This window comes from Mauremys reevesii, linkage group 20 (genome assembly GCF_016161935.1).
Source record: "Mauremys reevesii isolate NIE-2019 linkage group 20, ASM1616193v1, whole genome shotgun sequence".
NCBI lineage: Eukaryota > Metazoa > Chordata > Testudines > Geoemydidae > Mauremys > Mauremys reevesii.
In genome coordinates, this window is record NC_052642.1 from 21,601,914 (window position 1) to 21,623,054 (window position 21,141).

The following is a 21,141-nucleotide window of genomic DNA, read 5'->3' on the forward strand; positions in this document are numbered from 1 at the left end:
AGTCAGATGTTACCAGATAAGCCAGAGTAAATATTGTCCAGAAGGTGATCGACAGTTAATATTGACATTAGAAAAATAGCCAGGTCATAAAGAGACATTTCCAGCAGATGGCGCTCTCCAAGGATAATTGTAGATGGAAGAAAGCACTCATCAGATACAAACTAGTGCTCCAATTTACCAGATGGCAGCAAGCTCAGAAGCCTGCCTTTCAGCACATTCATCATGTCAAAGCTGTACCATGTACCTGGTCCATTCCTGTTGAAGTGGCACCAATTCAGTGAAATACCGGCCTGTTAAAGGTCACTGCACTTTCTCCGCAGCAGGTGGCTGGTGCAGGGGCCTGTTGTCCTACCAGGCAGCTTACAACTAGGCCACGTGGAAGTACTGGACACCAGAAGCCCTGAGACCTGTGTGCCAGGGATACTTTGTACCACTTCCCTTCCCTTGCACCAAAGACCCTCTGCTGTGCAGGAGAAACACTGGGTGAGAATGTGGGGCAGGGGCTCAGGCTTTTCTCCCGGACCTGACAATAAGGTCCAAACCTCATTTCAGACCTGAGTTTAACGTCTGGCTCATCTCACTGGTCATCCCCATCAACAGGGAAGGTGCGTAATGCTTTCCAGGCTGCTGAGTGTATTCAGCTCAATGCTGCGAAGGTGGCTCCCAGCGATGGTGATACAGATTGAAGTGACTTGGTGGTGTGGAAAGTGGCTTCTGTTCATTTACCTCCAAGAAAGTCAATGTCTTGTTTCCAAGAAGTGAATTGTTTTGCTGTTCTTTAACTCCAGGACTTGTCGAGCCTCCTTAAGTGCCCCTGAAAATCTGCAGGCACATCCATTGCATGTATGCAAACGAGCAGTGCCCACCCATTCTGCAGTCACAGTTAAGTAGACCCATGAAAGCCTGGCCTCTCAGATCCATTTTGTGTTCAGTCAGGAGGGGATGTGGATGGAGAACTTGCTGGTTGTACCCAGGAGACCCTCTGGGCTGCTCAAGTGTAGAAATCTGCTTGCTGGGTAACTCCGTCTGGAGAGGTCTGGATCATCCCCTGCTGTGTGGAAGGGCAGAGGAGAGCCACTGAAATGAACTTCCTTGTGCTGGCGTTCCACATTTCCACCAGCCACCTATTTGCATCTCAGCCCTTTCCAATGGGGGTAAAAAGCAAACATAGTGCAATGGGCCTTTTCCTTTCCTGGATCGCTGTTTACAAGCCTTGGCAGAGCCTCCGGGGCTCCTGGGTGCAAAGTCAGGGAGAGAGGCATGGCCTTGGGTTAAACACTAATGGACTGTGACGTCTGGGCTGCTCCCCCATTCCCTAATCGTCTTTTTCTAAGAAATATTAATTCATCTGCAAACACATTGCCTTTTGCTTCCCAATCCCTAGCAGCTGGGAGGGCTCACTACCTGCTACCAGAAAGCAAAATCATTGCAAGTGAATTTAGTGCAGGTGAAAGGTGCCAGTTTGCCACCCTACAGGCTGAAGTCCTCTATGCACAGAGTGGGAACAGCTTACGCCGCTGCAATTTAAACCTTAAGTAAAGGAGCTGTTTGCGTTAGCAATCCAACCAGGGTCATGAGGCCCCACCAGCAGAGATCACTTTGAATGAGAAGAAGAGATGAAACGATGCTGGTAGGGAACGTACAGTCCAGCTACGGAGGGGAAGGGCTCAGAGGCTCAAAGCCCTTCCTGCCAGCCAGGGTAGGAGAAAGGGAATGGCCAGGTAGAGCCATTGATGGGCCTGCTCATGTGACACCCTCAGGTGAAGACCTGTGGAGGAGATGATTGTGACTGTGACCCCAGGGTAGATTTCAGATTGTTAGTCAGCTGCTTTACCAATTGGCTGGGCTAACGTGACCTCTCTAGCTAGCGGATCAGCTGCTGGAGGTCTGAAGCCCAGGCAGCTTGGCTTTCTGTTTCAACAAATGTATGCAACAAGTGTGCCTGGAATGAAGTAGGCTCTTAGCAGAGCTATCTCTGACAGGCGGCTCGCATTGCTTCTCCTAGATGTTAGTACACCGGCTCTTCTGGCTGGGAGCTGGTTATAGGCAGGAGGTGGCTGTACTGTCGATATGTGTATACCAGCTGTCCCCAGCTCCTGAATCAGGACTACTTGCTCAGAGCTAGCCAGGAGGACACAGCTTCAGTTTAAAAGCTACCTGCTATGGCCACACTCGATATGGGAATTAGGAAGCAAAGTGGGATGCTCAGGGTACTCATTTGCATACCCCTACCCAAAATGCCCTCCTAGCTCAGGGGATACAGTGAAAGACTTTGCAGAATGATTTTCTGTGGGCTCTTTGATCCCATGGGCTTACACAGGTTCAACGGCACACAGGTCCCAGTTCCTGGCAAGGGAGCAGGCCATTTCCTTGGGCTGAGTGTGCTTTTCATCTGTGCTCCAGACAGCCTAGGCAGGCCCCGACGTCACTCTCATTTCATTAAGCCCTTCTGATGCATGGCCCTGCACGCCTGCCAGATCAAATTATAAATACCGGGAATTTCAATGAGACTGGAACTATATTTGGAAAGGCTTAATGTAAGCAGTAACATGGGAGCTCCCTACTCCTTTGGCAGTTGTAGGTCATGTAAGATGTGATGTAATCAGAGCAGCTAGCCTCATGCATGTCTTCAGAAGCCCACTGGTGCTGCCAGAGAAACTGAGGCGCCATCTGTGCTGGTTTTACACTGATTCGTTTTAGACACAGTCTGTCTGGCCTGAGAGGGCAGAGCCAAACCATGCTTAAACCGAGCCTAGTCAAACTCATTAGCCTGTTGAAGTGGGTTCATCACAGATGGGGTCTGGCATATTTGCCTCCTTGCAGCACGGCTGTAGGCACCTGCTTTTCATTGTTCCCAGCACTTTGCAGCTACCCCTGCTGCTCCTGCTGTGCCCAATCTCTGGGCAATACTCAGCACACACACAGCTCTTTGCCCATTTAAAATGCTGCATGGACATAGCCCCCCAGACCCCGCATGGGGAGAGGGCAGTGTGAACATTCCCATTCGCAGATGGACACTCAAGGCACAGCCAGGGGACGTGACCTGACTGTGGCCACAGAGTGGCAGAGTCAGGATAAAAGAGTAGGAGATTCTGGCTTCTGGGCCCACGCTCGCTCCGCTACATGGGTGACCTCAAGCTTTAACAACTAGGGAAGCAGAAGCAACTCTCTATGACACACCCACAGCCCTTCTCATCCACAAAGGATTTGTAATTAGGGTAACGGCAGCAAAGTGTGGATGGTTTTTGGATGCTGGGTGGGGATGACCAGACTGGCTGGGGATCTCCGTGCCCTGGGGCAGAGCTGACTCCTCCATGAGTTCCTTCCAGAGCAGATCACTGGGAGGAGTGGGGGAGAGATAAGGGCTGAGGATCTGCTCTGGGATTGGGTAGCATGGAGTAAAAGCATCAGCAGGAGGGTGGTTAGGATGCATGTTGCTCTTCCTCTCTGCTTTGGCTACTGCTGTCCCGCAGTGTGGACAGGGGCCTTTGCTGAGACCACTGCTAGCCAAACGGTATGACGGACCATTCCTCCAGTTAGCATCCATAGCACAGTTTTAATATCTGCTTCTCATACTGCCCACGTTGGTGAGTGAACCTGACCTAGTTAATATAGCTAGGACTGCGTTTAAACTCAGCTATAAAACCGTTCTCAGGAATGACGTTACTGAGTTAGAGTTCTCCATCTGTCTGCATTGCTAAAGCCCTTTTCACCTGCTTGTCTAGGCCTAAGATTGTATCTAAAACCAGATAAATCAAAAGAACTGGAGAGCGAGGCAGAGGCCTGGAAACAGCAGCCATGTGCACACAGCAAGAGGCCAAGAAGCAGAGCTGGGGTTACACAATCCAGACAGGACGAACACACAGGGTGAGAAGAGGTGCCTTTGAGCCAAACCCACCTTCTGCGGGAGGCCAGCCTGAGTCACGCTAATGCCCAGGCCCAGAAGAAGGGACTGCACAGGAGCATGAGCTCAGGAAAAAGCAACCAGGAGTTCAGCTGCACATTTCATTTGCATTGCAAAGAAGAGGTGGATTATTCCAATGGGGACTTGGACAGAACATGAAAGTCAATAGATAGGTCATGTCTGCAGTGTCACTGATGCTTTTGTTTAAACACGTGTGACGTACCTTCAGGTAACTTCCCCTCTGACTGCAGGTACCTGTGAATTGAAACAGAAACCATGGTGAACATATAGTGAGGTCACTCGAATCCTTCTTTAAATATGTATAAGCACTAAGAGCTAAATCACACACAGATGAAAACTCACAATGGCAGCCCCTAAAATAAGCTTTCTGGAGCAGACATTGGATGTCCCAGCTCCCACTGACCCTGGAAGATAGCAGGTATGGTTCCCCACAAATGAATTTGCTCCTAATCCATCACTACTTTCCTTGTCCTCACTACTGGACGGCTGGTGAGGCAGGGCATAAGCACTCCCCACCTACAATATAGGAAACTCTGCAAGAAGCTACCAAATACCACTTGTTCTTTAGGGTCCTGTCTCTAACGGCCTGGGACACTGGCTCAGCAGTAGCACCCCTCTAGCAAGCCATGCTGAACCCAGATTTCCCCAGCCCATGTTGACAGGACTCCGCATATTTAACCTAATCATGTCACTCTGTCCACAAGTGCAAGTGTTTGAACCCACTTCTGTTTCCATTGTTTGAACCAGCTTGTGAATGGACACTGGTTCTGGCCTTGCCCAGAGTAGCTGCTCTCTTTTTCACTCAGTGACGGAGTCTGCAGGTTTAGTGACTTCGTTCTGGGGAGAGGTGCCCTACAGAGAGCCCTGCAGACAGTTATCCTCTAGCTAGCCAAAGAGCAGAGACAGCATGGGCAATGGCAGGGCAAGCTTCCCCCATGCTGTGCCCACAGTGGGCCTCAATCCCAACCCAGAAGGACTTCTCAAAAGAAAAAAAGTCTTTAGAAAACAGAGCAGATGGGGCCCAGTTGAGTGGTGTTATTTACATCAATAAGTCCGAGTGGGTGTCACATACTGAAGGAGTGGGACGGTGGTTAGCCTCATTCCCCTTTAACGTTCCTGTTTTTCATGCTACAACTTTGCCCTTCCCCCTCTGTGTGTAACTCACAACAGCTTACACTCATAACACCATTTATATCTCCACTGATTTTGGCCCAGCCTGTTGGTTGCTGGACCTGTAGATTTCCAGTAGATGGCAGCAGGAGTTACATAGCTAGACTTGTTCTTGTTGAAGGAAAAACAAAATAGAAAATGGACCATTTGGGTGGAAAAAAAGGGTTATTTAACCCTGTGTAATATTTAAAGAGATTGTTATCGTCTCTTACTGGTGCATTTCATGTGTAAATCAACCTGGGCAAAACGTACATTGTATGTAAACTACATTGTGCCTCTAGTCATTTTCAAACTATGATTATCTCTAGTTACTGGTTAGTTTCGAGGAAAGGGATTAGCCATACAGGCATAGACAAAATAGGAAGCGCTGGGTGATGAATACACAAAGCAATTCAAAGCAAAAGTCAAGCCAGAAATGCAGGATATGGCAGTATTCAAAAGCAGTGATCAGGAGACCACTGCCCTAAACAGATTCTTCCAGGAATGTTCTTTCCTTCTCCAGAGCTAAAATCCATCTCACAACAGCCTTTGCTACTTCCAGTCTAGCAAACAGTCCTTGTAATACTTCTTCAGTCACCCTCCTCTCCACCGTTAAAGTCCCACTATTCAGACTCCTCTCATGGACTTTCTGCTCTGCCACCAGGGTGACAGTCAGGATATTTACTGTCTGTAAATAAAAGGCATTGAACGGGATGCTTAAGGTAACAAACAGAAGAGCTGCCCCAGGAGTGGACTAGTAATAATTATCATCACTGGCCACAAACTATAGCAGCAAGGAGCCTGCCTGGAGAAGCCCCAGTTAAGAGCAGCAGGCACAATCAGCAGAGAAGGAAGGTAGCAGTAGCAGAATAGGGGATTTGTGCACACAAAGGTTCAGGAGCAAAAAGCACCACTGGAAATTCAAGTTCTGTTTTGATTAACATGGAAGGTCCTCAGTGCTGGTACTGCACCCCCTCTCTGCTCTCATCTGGAAGAGCTGCTCTACTGGTGACCTTTTACCTCCATCCTGAGCCAACACTCTATCACTGGCTGGGCAAGGTACAGAGCAATGTTACTGTAAGGTACACATGGTTGTAATGCTGCAGAGAAATCAACAGGCTCATCCATTCATGCCTCTTAGGACTATAGATGGGAATGAACTGTGCTTGCAGAGAAAGCGAGAGAGCGAATGAGGCAAAGCTCTACCTCCCACTCAAGCCCCTATATACTAACAAATATTCCTCCCGCAAATCAATCTTCTAGCTCCCTCCCACGCCCCTCCTGCAGCTCTCTCCAGGGAACACTTCCAAGTAGGGGAGAGGTTGCAGCTCTTTGCTGTTGCCATTTGGGGAATGTTGTTTTACAGACTGGACGTGCTGTGGTTTGGGTGAAATGTAAGAGTCTGGCATGAGGTCATGACAAGGAAAGATACAAATGGGCTCCTTCGGGAGCTTTTTCCATGGGTTGTTTCCTGAGAGACTTTTATTATTATTATTATTTTGAAGTGATGCTGCAGTGAGAGCAACCACAGGCGGAAGCAGTTGAAACTCATCCACTGAACACCAAAACGCCCCAACCCGATTTATAGCCATTTACAAGTGACAGGGGGTCCCTGGCTGTGCTTCTTTGTTATGCTCCTGGCAAGTCCCAAGACAGGCACCTTCCATATCTCCTTCTGGGGGAGGGAGGAGGAAAAGCAGGATCCCTGCAGCAAAGGATTCAAAGAGTCTCTGAAATCCTGCAGGGAACCCAAGAAATCTCTCTGCATTAAAAGATTCCTGCAGCCTCAGCTCCCCTTAAAATCAATGGGAACTGAGGGCCCTTAGCACATCATAGGTGCTGAGCAATTTGCAAGATTAGGACCTCATTGTTTAAGCAAAGTTTCCATTGGGTCAAATCCTGAGGTCCTTATTTTCATTCTGTCAATACTCCTCCCAGTGAACTGTATGAGCGGCCCTAAGCACATGCAACTTCCACTAAAGTCAATAAGGAGTGAGTAAAAAGTGAGTGAGGATTTCAGGGTTTGGCTCACAGGGAATCTCCACTGAAAGGGAAGCATAGTCAAAGTCCCAGTGGGTAGATTGCTGTGTTGGTGACACTGCTCAGAGAGAAATTGTTCCATGAAATCCATGACTTCACTCTAAGAAGGTCCCACTGTGGGGAAGATAAAACTCTGCACTGTATTCAGTGGGCTATCTGCTAAGGCATACTGAGGAAATACAGGTTTCAGAGTAGCAGCCGTGTTAGTCTGTATCCGCAAAAAGAACAGGAGTACTTGTGGCACCTTAGAGACTAACAAATTTATTTTAGCATGAGCTTTCGTGAGCTACAGCCCACTTCTTCGGATGTGGATGAGGAAATACAGTTTGCAGGAGCATAGCAGGGAATGCAAGGCACAGCTGTGGCCTCCATTTAGGTTCCTGTCCCCTAATCTGCCCAATTAATCTGATGAAATAGATGTGGAGCAGGAAGAGCAGCCAATCTCCTAGGAGTCCCAGGGATGTTACATACAGCGAGAGATTTGCCAGATGTTGAATGTTTACAATCTGAAATACCTCCCCCACCCTAACTGGCCTGGCCAGCTGCATTTCCCCTGCACCCTGAACCGCACTGTGCAGGCAAAGCACAGGTTAAAACATTCATACAATCGACACTCATTCATATTTCAGCAACAAAGGATGGGGCCTCGCCAATTCCATGTAATCTGGAGAAGGGGTGACCCAGGGATCTTCCAGTTCACAAATGACGGAGCTGCTTCATTGCTCACATTGCCTTCGCCTCCGCACTGTGCGGGGGTGGAGTGTGGAAAGGTTACAGCTTCAATCAGCTACATGAACAAACTGCTAAAATCTTAATGATCTGGGGGAGGCCATTCCCAGAGGGATCTATTATTTTTGTTTAAGCATGGTCACTGTTACCAAGGAAACAGCTTTGCTGAGTACTAACAAATTTGGTGCCTTCTGCTCAGTTTATTTTTGTGGCTCTCAGCTCATGGGGGAGGCATCAGAACAACCTCGGCACAATAAAGAATGAGGAAGGGGCTGGAAGCAGAAGGAAAGAGGCGAGATTCAGAACAGGAATTTATAAGCTGGCAATCGGGATGATGTATTATAGCTGTGGGATGACTCTCCAACAGGGGCGACTCTAGACATTTTGCCGCCCCAAGCACGGCGGCATGCCGGGGGGGGTGCTCTGCCGGTCGCTGGCCCCGCGGCTCCAGTGGACCTCGGGACCAGCGGACCCTCTGCAGGCTCGCCTGCGGGAGGTCCACCGGAGCCGCGGGACCAGCAGACCCTCCGCAGGCATGCCGCCGAAGGCACCCTGCCTGCCGCCCTCCCAGCGACCGGCAGAGTGCCTCCCGCAGCATGCCGCCCCAAGCACGCGCTTGACGTGCTGGGGCCTGGAGCCGCCCCTGCTCTCCAAGGAAAGTGGTGAAAGCCCAATCATTTGAGACCGCAAACACCAGGCTGGACAGAGCACTAGAAAAACATATAGTGGGAGACCATTTTACCCGGGCTCCATGGAGATGGGCTGCATGGACCTTAGATGGCACTCCTGTCGCTAACCTCCTTGATTCTCCCCATCCCTTGGAATTAGTAAAACTAGGCTAGAAAAAACACTGGAACATACACAATACAGAACAACCTTGACTCTGAAAGGAGGGACTGCAACATGAGCTCCTGGCACCAGAAGGAAAACGTTCAGGCCTCAGCCATTCCTCCTTCGGACTCTCAGAGCTAGAACACAGACAGATACTAAATCACTCAAAATGAATCATCCCAGGAAATCCTTCTCCAGGATGGAGTGAAGAGGCGTCCAGGAAAGGGGAGGAGGGTGACATGGGAAAACACAGGGCTACATTGTGTTTTCACTTACATGGGGTAAATCAGGAGAAATTAATGGGGCACAGTTGTGTAAAACTGGTGTAAGATCAGAATCAGGCCCAAGCTCTCCATTTGTGTGGGAAGATGTCCAAGACAGAGGGAGCAGTGGGTGCCACATACCATCATCCATCTAATCATCTGAAGAGGAACCTGCTATTTGCACATTGTGTCTCTAAGCATGAGCTGGAATTTGTATGTCATAAGGAAATTCTGCAGTCTTCAGCCTCAAAGGGAGTTTTGTCAGAGTAAGGTCTGCAGGATTTGGCTGGATACTGGCCATTTTCTTTACCTATTTGCAATTGGCATTTAATGAAACCCCATACCTGAACATGTCCCAGTACAATGTACACGGGACAGGAAATGCCCTTTTCTTTTGTACACGTCCCAAATACAAATCAGCTCTCCCATGGCAGCCATACACAGCACATGAAAGATCCAAGCAAGGGCACTTAACCACAACAAAGCATCAATGACACTCAAACAGCATCATTATCAGCTCATAAATGATAAAACACTAAGCTCCCAAATACCATCTCCACAGGGCTTCATTCAGAACCCACCGCTGAGTTTACAGCCATTTGGACACAAACTGGAGGAGTTAGATCGTTTTTCCGAATGGAATTGACAAGAATTGCTCAACTAATGATACCTTGATGTAGCTTTCTGTGTGTCATCATTGATATAAGTTTTATGGATGCAGTTGCTATAACAACATAATGCACAGTGGTTAAATATAGCAGCTCCTATTTTCCACTCAGTTTGTTCTGGTCTTAGCAGCGAAGGGATTGTTCTTTCATATTCTAAATGGGAAGAGATGGATTTCACTGGAGGAAGTGGGTGTGCAAACCCCAGTACTGAACGTTCCATTTTATCTTAAGCCAACAAAACACACATTCGCTAGGCAGAAGGGTCTGCTTAAAATGGAAATGCCCTGTGACTCATGCAAACCAAAATCACCTTGATGCCATCCATTACATCAGTGTAAAACCCCATCTTTATAAAACAAAAGTGCTTCTAATCATCGACTTCTGAAGCACAGGTTCTCAAACTTGTCCCTCACATGCACCTCATCAGTAATCATGTTTATCCTCGTAGTGTGTAGGGGCCAACCGAGAACCCATTGTGCTAGGCACTGTACAACAGAGTAGTAGACAGTCCATGCCATGAACTGCTTACAAGCTAAATAACTTCATGTTAAAAGAGGCTTGTCTCATGGTCACCTCCCCTCTTGTTCATGATGGGATGGAGCCACCTCCCATTTCCGCTCCCAAAGCATCCTTGTGGCGACTGTGGCAGTAGCTTATGAGGAGGAGGTGGTGTATGAGGACAGCATAGATGTATTGTTAGCTGGCTTCAGTGTAATAAAATAGTCACATTCTCTCCTTTTGTTCTTCATTTTGTCTTTCCTGTCCACTGCTGTCTCTCAGGAGTAACCATTGTTACGTGATTAGCCAGCTCCACCAACAAGTGCTCTGTGGCCACCAGTTAGCCACAGAACACAGTTTGAGAAACCATGCTATAAAACTAAGCCAATCAGTGCCATTTGATGGGTGTAAAATGAGTCTGGTGAGTCTCATCAGCCACAGATGTCACCCCTGCCCCTACAACAGGCTGTGTTCTTGGCAGTCTCCCCAGACTGAATGGGTGATGAAACTTCAACCTCACATCCTTTAAAGGCTGGTGCAGGGGGCAGGATGGGATAACTTACACTGCTGCTGTCCATACCAGGCCTGTTCTGTGGAAGGATTTCAGCCTCCAGCACTGTCAAACTAACACTTCTCAGTAGCAGACTCTTGTATACTTACACGTTTAAAAGGCAAAAACTTGGATAAGGCAGGTGGCTTAATCACTGGGCCATTAGGGCATGTAGCTTTGCAAACGGGAGGAACCATGGTATGTTTCTGGAGCCACCTCTTCTGACGGAGACATGATGAACATCCAGCCCCTCTTGGCCAGAGGGCTGCGGGTTCCTGGGACAGGGGAGCTTTAAGCATGCTGGGGAGGAGAGAGGACTCTCCCAGGACTTCCTTCCAAAGAATCACAAAGCACTGGCACTGGAAGATGATGGGGTGGGGCCCATTACAGGGACTGTGTCCATCACTTCATTCTTATGTGAAAAGAATTTTGTAAAAAAAAAGTTTCTTTTCTGTTGGTTTGGGGCTGCATTCAAAATCCCCACGGGAAGATTTCAAGCAAAATGCTAATGTAAGCTTTTTATTTCTTGCAGAAAAACAAATCCTCCCCACAAGCCCTGAAATTGTATAGCTAGCCACAAATCTGGGGCTTGGACACATATGAAATAGCAGCAACTGGACCAGCCACAAAAGCTGTATGTCGGGAGACTGGTATATGAGAGAATCCTGGGGCTGGTCATGCAGCCCACTCCACCCCTGCCTTTGGAGGGCATGAGGCAGAAGTGACAGGGTCCAACGGGGTGCAAAATCATTTCATTAATTGGAATAGCACCCCAATTTACCTTTTCCATCTACACGAGTGTCTGGGGGACCCTGCAAGACACAGTTTGAAAGACTAACTGTGTTAGTCCAATGAAAGTACCATACATGGTACTAGCTGGCACGGAGACAGGGAGGGAAGAGGGTTAATGTGATCTCTTTGCTGCATTTTTCCCCATACAATCATATGGGGGGCAGCGGCAGGCAGGAACATCAGTGCGTGTGAAAGGTCACCGCACATGCTCTGCAGCTCTGTCCGAAAGCTGTATGTGTGAGAACTCTATCAGGGCACAGAACCCAGGAGTGATGTGGTCATGCTCTAGTTCCTCTGTGAGACAGGCTCCCCCCACCCCCACAAAAAATGAAAGAAGCAGCAGCCACTAAAAATAAAACTTAACCCCTCAGTAGCTGTGGAGCTGCTGGATTAAATGAATGAGAGCAGAGAGTGACACATATTAAAGAGAACAAAAACAACCAGGAGTCTGGTGGCACCTTAAAGACTAACAGATTTATTTGGGCATAAGCTTTTGAGGGTAACAAACACACTTCTTTTTACCCACAAAAGCTTATGCCCAAATACATCTGTTAGTCTTTAAGGTGCCACCGGACTCCTCCTTGTTTTTGTGGATAGAGAGTAACACAGCTTCCCCGCTCATGTTAAAGAGATGCAGGCCTGCTAGACGGCAGGGAATGGAGTTCAGGGGCCAGAGTCTCTTCCATTCAAACATTCAAACATCAGTGCACAAGGGACGTGAGTTGTGCATTACATTTTGGTGAAAGTGCATTCATAGCACAAAGCTAGGAGTCAGAAAGTGTAGCTACAAAGGGGCCCAGAACAGGATCAGCAGAGTGGGGGCTTGTAAGCCCACAATGAGGGGCATGAGTGGAGAAATACAGGGAGAGCACAGGAATAGAACAGATGGGGTGCACAGGTCACAAGTGCATTGGCAGAGTTTTGGGCAGTTCCCACAACTGGAATAGCAGAGGGTGCTGCACTTCGGGATTGAGGTGAATCGGTGGAGTCCATGCAGTCCTTGGCTCTAGTATGAATATTTTACTTGCACAGGCACCACATGCACTCGGTTTCAAATAGCATTTTGGCAAGGCGTGCAATGGACTGTACGGCACATTGTACCTTAGAGCTGTGTAAAGGGCGATGTGGTTAGCGTGGCCGCTCACTCCTCCCGCATCAAAGGTTATCAGCTGCAAAAAAACCCACAGAACACAGTTATTTAGCGGAGGAGCAGAGTGTGCAGTAAAAGGTTGCAACTAAATTCTAGGGGGTTGGGCATTTGTGTAACTCAGCATTGTCCCGGCCAGAAGTCTTCAGTGAGTCCTGTGTTTGTAAAGCAACGAGCACAATGGAATCCTGGTCCGTGACTAGGGCTCTGAGGTGCTACAGTAATACAAATAATACACACAATAAAATAATAATAATTCAGACACCCTGGTGCTGAGAGAAGGATAAAAGCCTAGATAGAAAGATGAGAAGCGTCACTTCCTGAGAATCAGGATACGCATGTTACTAATAATAATCAGACCTCACAGTTACTCTGAAGAAGTTCTCTCTTATAAACTGGTTACTGGATCCAGGAGAATCTACTATAAAAGCCACTTTCTCCTGGAGTTGACAGATTACTGGGGTGCATGTGAACTACAGGGCAAGACTGTGCTTTGCTAGGCCCTAGATCATGACATTATCATGCAGGCAGGAACAGCAGGCTCCATAAATCACTTTTTTGCCTGTAATGGGAATGCACTTCAGGATCAGACTGTGAAAAAACAGCCTGTTACTGGAATACGTTATTTTAACCAACCAGCTAACAGTGTCCTGGGTTTGACTAAGGCAGGCTCTTGGTCAGGCTGGAACAATAGATTAGTATTTGTCTGCACCAGGAAAGGTTTTATTTCATTATTCAAAGGTAGTGTGGGCTGTGGGCTGCAAAGAAATCAACACCTCCCTAGTGTCTCCTTTCTTGCCCAGCCTGTTCTGTCCCTTCAGTACTGGGAGGAAATGGCACTGCCTTGCTTACTCACAACTGTTCCTTTCTCCAAATCAGTTTCACAGGCAACGCCCAAAGCACTGGGTAAAAGGTTGAGGGAAGATCAAACAGTCTCCCCACCTGCTTTGCAACCCGCTGCTCCACCCACCCAACAGGAAGAGCAGCCAAGGCATCCCTTTCAAACACAGAAGGTGCTTTGTGAACAACAGTTGAAGACAGACTACACTTTCTCGCTCAGAGATGTGAAAAAACACCCCCCTGAGCAGTGCACATTTCAGCGCTGTAAAGTGGCAGTGTAGACAGTGCACCGGCGCTGGGGGCTCCCAGCGCTGGTAGCTACTCCCCTCGTGATGCTGCAAGCTACTCCCCTCGTGAGCTACTTTTCCAGTGCTGGTGCTGCAACAACACAGCCACATTAAAGTGCTACCGCGGCAGCACTTTACCGTTGGTAGTGAAGACAGACCCTAAGACAGATCCAGAAAACACAGGCAGTGGACAAGCCTTTTGTAAATACTCTCCACCCTCTGAGAGTCCCCAGTTACACTTTTCATTTTGCTCAGCAGCTGTAATTTGGTGCAATGAGTTTGGCTACCCAGCAGAAGAATTAACTGGATCATTATTTGACTCTTTAAAATATGTTTGGTGGGCGCCCCACTGGTTTTTACCAGACATTAAGAGTTGTTTCCTTGATATCTCTTTCACACCAAGTCAATTTGCATAACGCAGTGCTGCCCCTTTCTCTGTACTTTGGTATCTTTTTGAGAGGCTATTATCTGATCCTCTCAGATTTCAGCTCCCACAGTACGTCACATGATCAGGCCCTAAGGCAGGGAGCTGGCAGAGTTACTGTAAAACATCAGACAGTGCAATGAATTCACATGGAGCTCTATACACCAGAGATCAGGCCCTGTCCTTGCCCCAAAGAACTAACAGTCTAAATTCACCTTTACACTGAGTCGTACATTTCTTATGTCACAATTAGTCCCAATGATTTTAATCGGAGTAGCAAGGTGCTACCTTACATTAGTAAGAGTGGGAGAATCTGGCCCTAAGACAGGACATATTTACAGACACACAGAGCAGCTTGTACTTTAAAAAAACCTACCAAAACAAAACATACTTCACTGCCCCACGCATCTTCCTCTGTGGAGAGGTTGAGAGAATAAACCACCCATGACAACCGTTAGTCACCTCACTTAGGCTATTTAATTAAAAGCTGTGCAGTGCACACATAGCTACTGGAAGGTGCTCAGATACTGGGGGGATGGGGGCGAGATAAGAATCTCTGTCTATCGTACATAATTACAATAACAAATAGCTTAAATTGGGATAGTATCTGAATGGGCTAGACAGACTGTATGGGACTGATTTTCAAATGATGTTGCTTAACTCATGCCCAAGGTATTTGCATGTGAATCTACTGTGCCTACAAGCATGCAGCTGTGTGTGCAATTATCCTTTGTATTCATCCAGTGACCTGTCTTGTAGGAGAAACACATATGGGTGTACATATTACCTGCATAATTTAGGTGATTACCTTTGAAATGTTGGCCCTGTATTCACAGGTATCACTTCATTCACTGCTGACATGCAGCTGTGACTGACATGTCTAGTATGTACTGTTTAGGGTCTATCATACAGGCCACTGATTTCATATAGTCTGGTTGGTGTATTAATTATTGCTAATATTCTGAAAGCATGCAGCAATCACATTTAAATGCATTCTCCTGGCCCCTGGGAATTTATTTTATAATCTGACTTCCCAGTTTGTCTCTCACATGCTGGAGATAACTTTCACAGAGAAACTTTTGCTCATTCCACACAGTGCACGTTTGGTTTAAAAACATAACCCAAACGTGCTGATGATGAGAGCAAACAATCTGGATAGGATAGGACAACCTGCACATCTTGATTCTGCCTGGGCTGGAACACAGGCTTGACTATTTCTGTGATCAAGAGGCTGGGATAGGAAATATTCTTGACATGGAAATTATTTATTCGGTGGAATCTTTGGGGGTTTCCTTCTTCACGTCTTCTCTGAAAAGGGAGCCGTTGCTGTTGGTGCTGATGTGTTTTCTTTTTCTGGATGACTTTAGTATCTAGGAGATGGAACTTTCACTGGTGGAAGCCAGCAATGCAGCCAACATAAATAAGGAACCAGAAATCCCTTCCAGAGGGGGCGGGGAGCACAGAGGAAATCTGCTCAATTACCAGCAGAAGAGTTAAGAGCTCTAGAGTCTGAGCTTCCTCTGCAAATCATGCACACTGGAGAAGAAAAACATTAAAAGTTGTGGGTCTCCTGACTGTTGCTGGCACCGTCTAATATTTAAAATGCAGCTCACCTCTGCTCAAGGAGACCGACGGGATAGATACTTTCCTTTCTGTGGAGCAGATTCTCGGTTCTTTCCTAGGAAGTGGGCCATGCAAGAAAACACTGTAGGAGCAACCTGCTTTTATATACCCATTTCCTCCACATATAATTTTTACGGGCCTGGAAAGGTCATTAGAAATTACACCCCAGGCTGTCACCTCTTTGGCCCTTTGTGGGGCAGGTTTTTGGAAGACATCCAGGTGGATTTGGAAAGCACTTTGGCCCCCTCCCACATCCTGTTAAACAAGAGAAGCTATAATTTAATATAATGGGCTATTGGGCAAAAATCAAACCACAGTCTGCGTCGCAGCGCTGGCTGGACTGGAGCTGCAGATGTCTGAGTGAGTGCCAGCTCTTTAGGAAAGCCCACAGGACCTTTCATTCTCTCGCCTGCCTCAAACACACCTGATAAAACTACAGCACAAAGAAAGGTGGGAGAAAGCAGGGATGGCAGAGATTCTTGCAAGAGGTGCATTCTTGTACAGCAAACTGCATGCTGCATTATGTTTCCAGTGGCCTGCAAAGCCATATAAAGTCCTTTCTACACTAGAATATCAAATTTGAGTCTCTTGAATTTCAGGAGCTGGGGGATTCTGATTCAAAACCCCAGATCTGAACCCAACATCCAGAGTTTGGATTCCAAGTTGAATCCCAAAACCAGAAGGGGCCTGGCTGGTTTGGATGTGGCCCAAGATGATGGGAATCTTTCCGGAGCAGTTGAAGTTGAGAGATTTCCACCAGTCCCAAGTGAAGAGCAACTCATAAGATTCTGGTACCTTTGAAACCCAGCTCTAGCTCTGCCCCAACACAATCTGAATGCTACCTCCCCACCAAGCCTCCGATAACACTATTCCCTGAGACCCTGACTAGCAGGCATTGCATCATCTAGAGGTTGTCTGAGGCCCAAGCAATACCATGTAACGTGTGGTACACACACTAGGTACTTTCTAATCCAGATCGAGACAGGCTGGCTTTGGCTGATTCTCCTGCAGTACTGGCTTTTACTCAGAAATCCAGCAGGCAGGAAATCATTTCCAAAGTTTATAAATTAGTTTTGGCTTTGAGTTCACCAACCTTTAATTTCTGTGTCTCCACTATTTAACGTTGAGCTAGGATGACACGTGTCCCTGTAGCTCTCAAAGAGATTGAGTTACTCACTGACTTCCAGGGCAATTGAGGAAATGAGTAACTATGTAATAGCACAGAAATACACAGAACATGGTGTGACTCTCTCTCCCACAATCCCTCCTTTCAGACATGCTGGAACTCTAGCATGTCTCCCCATGGCCAAATGACACAGGAGTTCTGTAAATACGAGATATTGTTCTCTATGCAATGATGATGGAGAAGAGCTGGGGTAAAGTCTGATGCCTGTCTTAATGGGCAAAAAGGGTGTATGGTTTTTAGTCATGTTAAGTCAACTGAGTTAGCTTAACATGTGTGAAGCCATGTTAGCCTGTAACTCAACCAGGCTTTTCAGTCATGCTAAGGTAAGTCAGCCAAGACAATGTGACTGAAACACCCAACGCTTTTTGCCCATCAAGGCCAGGGCCCTAGTCTCTGGACAGCAGGGCCCCTCCAAGTGTGGACAAGGGCTACCTTTAGCCAACACCACAGCGTTTTACAAAGTAGAAGACACTCAAGTTGTAGGTGCTCAAGTAAACGAATCAACTGCTCGTTTTCACTGTTGGGAAACTCTATTCCTACTCCTGATTTAGGGAAGTTACAAGAACCAGCGACTATCTGGGCCATGGGCATTTATTCTGGAGGCTTAAAATTATGTAAATCTATATGCAAATCTGATGCCACTGGCTCCTGGCAAGTTTTCAAGGTGGCCCTCTGTGGCAGTGACAAAGACTCATTTGTCTGGGAAACACATCTCCATTTACACAGACCAAGCTCAGAGCAGTTCAGTGAACTGTTTGAACATGTCCAGATAGAGGGATGCAGTGAGTCCCAAAAGCCATGGATCTAGACAGTCAGGGTCCATTGCTTTCATCATTCACAAGGCTACATGCCATGCTAGCAGCACAGCATGAAGGGCACTTGTGATGTTCATGTTTCATGCTCTGAAAACAATGCACGTGATTTTTCAACTCACGCTATATAATTGCAAGGCTTAAGCCTTCTATGCCCTCTGCACCACACAAAGCTTGCATTTAATTTCCTCTGAGACAGAGCTCCAACCCTTTCTCATTATTCAGGAGAAGTTTTAGTGGATTCAGGATTTCTACTGGGACTTAGAAGGGTTTGCCCTGCTGCCCAAGAGAGTCAAGAACATGCAATGCAAGTCCTCTTGTGTTAAGGACTTTCAGATCATATTAAAACTCATGACTATTCACAGGGCCGAAATACACTGAATGACTGCATCTGACTTCCCTGTGCACACCAATGAATTTCATGGCTAATTAGCCTCAGAATCAATACAGAAGCATGAGCTGTCTCTTGTTAAAAAGCTTTCAGTTCCTATGTTACAAGACTCAGAGTGACTCTGATTCACAGTATCTGCTTTCCTTTGTTGTCTTGTGTATTGCCGTGGGGTTTGTTTTTAATATTTTGTGAGTTCGGTGCTAAAGAAACACGAGGGCCTGTAACAGTGCCGACCCACCGCCACGGCGCCTCTTGCTGGTCATGCTGGGAATTAGCTCTCTTGGACCATCAGAGTGCCTTTTACTAGCAGTGTCCTACTCGCTGTTGCTTCCACTTCCTCCACCATCTCCACCATCTGGACCCACGTCGCTCCCAGATCGCTGTGTCCTCTTTGGGACCCAGCCTTCCGGCTGTGCCCCAGCCTGCTGTCTCCCCCCAGAACAAGGAGTAATGGTCTCAAATTGCAGTGGGGAAGGTTTAGGTTGGATATTAGGAAACACTATTTCACTAGGAGGGTGGTGAAGCACTGGAATGGGTTACCTAGGGAGGTGGTGGAATCTCCTTCCTTAGAGGTTTTTAAGGTCAGGCTTGACGAAGCCCTGGCTGGGATGATTTAGTTGGGGATTGGTCCTGCTTGGAGCAGGGGGTTGGACTAGATACCTCCTGAGGTCCCTTCCAACCCTGATATTCTATGATTCTATGACAGTCCTTTCCCTCCAGGGAGAGACTGCCTCTTACTCTGCTGAGAAGCCCTTTATATATGGGCTGCACCAGCAAGCCTTCTCCTTCTCTCCTCTCTCAATAAACTCTTTCCTGATTGGCTGGATGCTGCACAGCCTCTCCAAGGCTGCCTTAACCCTGCTCCTGACTGTGTGGGGCACCCGCCCCACCACAGGGACTACCATGCCAGACTACAGCCAGGCTTAGTAGAGAGGGGTTTTGTGCATGTTTCCTCACTACATAGTGCTTTAATCCTGTTCTGTAGAAACCCTACTGTTTCAGTCCTGGGCTCCCACACAAACCATCCAATGCACTTGAGTCCTGACCAGCAATCCCCCTGGGATTCCAGTCCTGGGTCCCAACACACAACTCTGCCAATGTATCTCAAACCCTGACCCTCGCACAATCCTGAGTTTTTCACAGATGAAGAATACCAGCTGTGACAAACTGTGGTTTTATGTAAACAAACATCCACTAGTGACTAGGGCAGACGTGGGCAAACTACGGCCTGCGAGCTGGACCGTCCTGCCCGGCCCTTGAGCTCCTCCCCGGCTGTCCCCCCTCCCCCGGAGCCATGCTGCTGCGTTGGCAGTGCTCTGGGTGGCAGCGCTGCGCACTCCTGCCGAGCAGCGCGGCAGCGTGTCTGGCTCCGTTCAGGTGGCGCGGCTACCAAACATGCTGCTCTGAGCAGCATGGTAAGGGGGCTGGGGTCCTGGGGGGCAGTCAGGGGACAGGGAGCAGGGGGTGGTTGGATGGGGTGGAGGTTCTGGGGGGTGGTCAGGGGATGGAGGGGTGGATAAGCGTGGGAGCCCCAGGGGGCCTGTCAGGGGGTGGGGGTGTGGATAGGGGTCAGGGGACGGGGAACAGGGGGGCTGGATAGGCGTGGGGTCCCGGGAGGCCTGTTAAGGGGCGGGGATGTGGATAGGGGTCAGAGCAGTCAGGGGACTGGGAGCAGGGGGGATTTGATAGGGGGTGGGGGCGGTTAGGGACGGGGGACCTGGGAGGGGGCGGTTAGGGGACAAGGAGCGGGGGAGGGGTTGGATGGGTTGGGGGCTCTGAGGGGGGAAGTCAGGGGGCGGGAAGTGGGAGGAGGCGGATAGGGGGCAGGGGCCAGGCTGTTTAGGGAGGCACAGCTTTCCCTACCCGGCCCTCCATACCGTTTTGAAACCCCAGTGTGGCCCTCGGGCCAAAAAGTTTGCCCACCCCTGGACTAGGGTAAGACCCCTCCAAGCTCATTTCACTTGTGTAACTGTCAGGAATTGAGCCCAGGTCTCTGGAGGTGAAAGATCCATCCATTAATCTACAGTGTCATCCTTCCCATTTTATTTAATAAGGCTGTTGTATTTGTTCTGGTCTTTTTTGTAGGTGTTAAAGTATTTGGAAGAGGGTTAGTCTGATTTTGTTTTACCTATAAAAGAGTCTTGGGAGAGTTTCTGGAATCTCCAGAGGAGTAGACACAAAGCTGCACAAATGCTCACACATGAACTTGAAATCACAAGAAGCAAGCCTAATTTTGGGCTGCACTGCAGGCTCCCTACAATTAGTGAACTTGGTGCTCATTTATAGTGAAACTTACCAGTTTCAGAGGAGCTTTGCCCTGAGTTTTTGAGTTTGTTTGACAATGAATTTCAGTGAAGGCTGGTGACATCTTAGAGAAGGTTAGTAAAATGACCACATAAAGGTGCCTTGTAGGGCTGAATTACAACAATGGGTAAAGATTGTAATGTACCCGATTCAAAACAGGGTAGACACCATCTCCTTTCCCCTCCCCACCTGGCCCAAGGAGCCTCCAATAGTAAAATTCTAAGCAAAACTCTACGAAAAATAAACCTTTTAAAAAGGGAGCAAAGAATCTGGAGTAGTGATAGCATGGAATGTTTTGGGCAAAATCCCTTTGCTGTAGAAAGTTGCACATTACCAGGTTGATGTGGTTGGTTTCTATGTGCTCTAGCACAAAGGTAGAGAGGAGATGTGTGTCCCATTCAACAGCTGGATCATCTGGAAGGTCCCTGGAAATGAAAAACACAATCAGTCACTTCATGGCTCCCCGCTGTATCCATAATATGCTGAAGGACAGATCTTGCTTCTCCGAGATTGGAAGCAAGATAATTTTATCAACCACAGAAAACCATCCAAACTAAGCACTGCAAGTTCTCCAAGGTCTAACGAGTAACATGTATGTTGGTAGGGCTGGAAGGGAAGCACAGCAGTTCAGTCAATATTTTCCCCATTTTGTTAAGATTTTAACTTGTTATTGCTTTTAAAT

General features: G+C 47.8%; 1 protein-coding gene across 5 annotated transcripts in view; it reads right to left on the reverse strand.

Annotated features, from left to right (window-relative positions):
• The window catches only part of PIGL (phosphatidylinositol glycan anchor biosynthesis class L), a 77,413-nt gene that overhangs the window by 4,500 nt on the left and 51,772 nt on the right, over nucleotides 1–21,141 (reverse strand). For 2 of the 5 annotated variants that reach the window (XR_005590174.1, XM_039508253.1), the window contains exons 3-6: nucleotides 20,794–20,884; nucleotides 12,547–12,614; nucleotides 8,705–8,811; nucleotides 4,128–4,159 (exon numbers count right to left, since the gene is read on the reverse strand). Coding sequence is in view for 4 of the 5 variants with exons in the window: in XM_039508253.1 (XP_039364187.1) it covers nucleotides 4,128–4,159; nucleotides 8,705–8,811; nucleotides 12,547–12,614; nucleotides 20,794–20,884 (298 nt within the window). In the remaining variant the exon portion in view is untranslated. Of the gene's footprint in view, nucleotides 1,052–4,127; nucleotides 4,160–8,704; nucleotides 8,812–12,546; nucleotides 12,615–20,793; nucleotides 20,885–21,141 lie in introns of all 5 variants that reach the window. The other 3 variants (XM_039508252.1, XM_039508254.1, XM_039508251.1) reach the window with 3 other exon arrangements.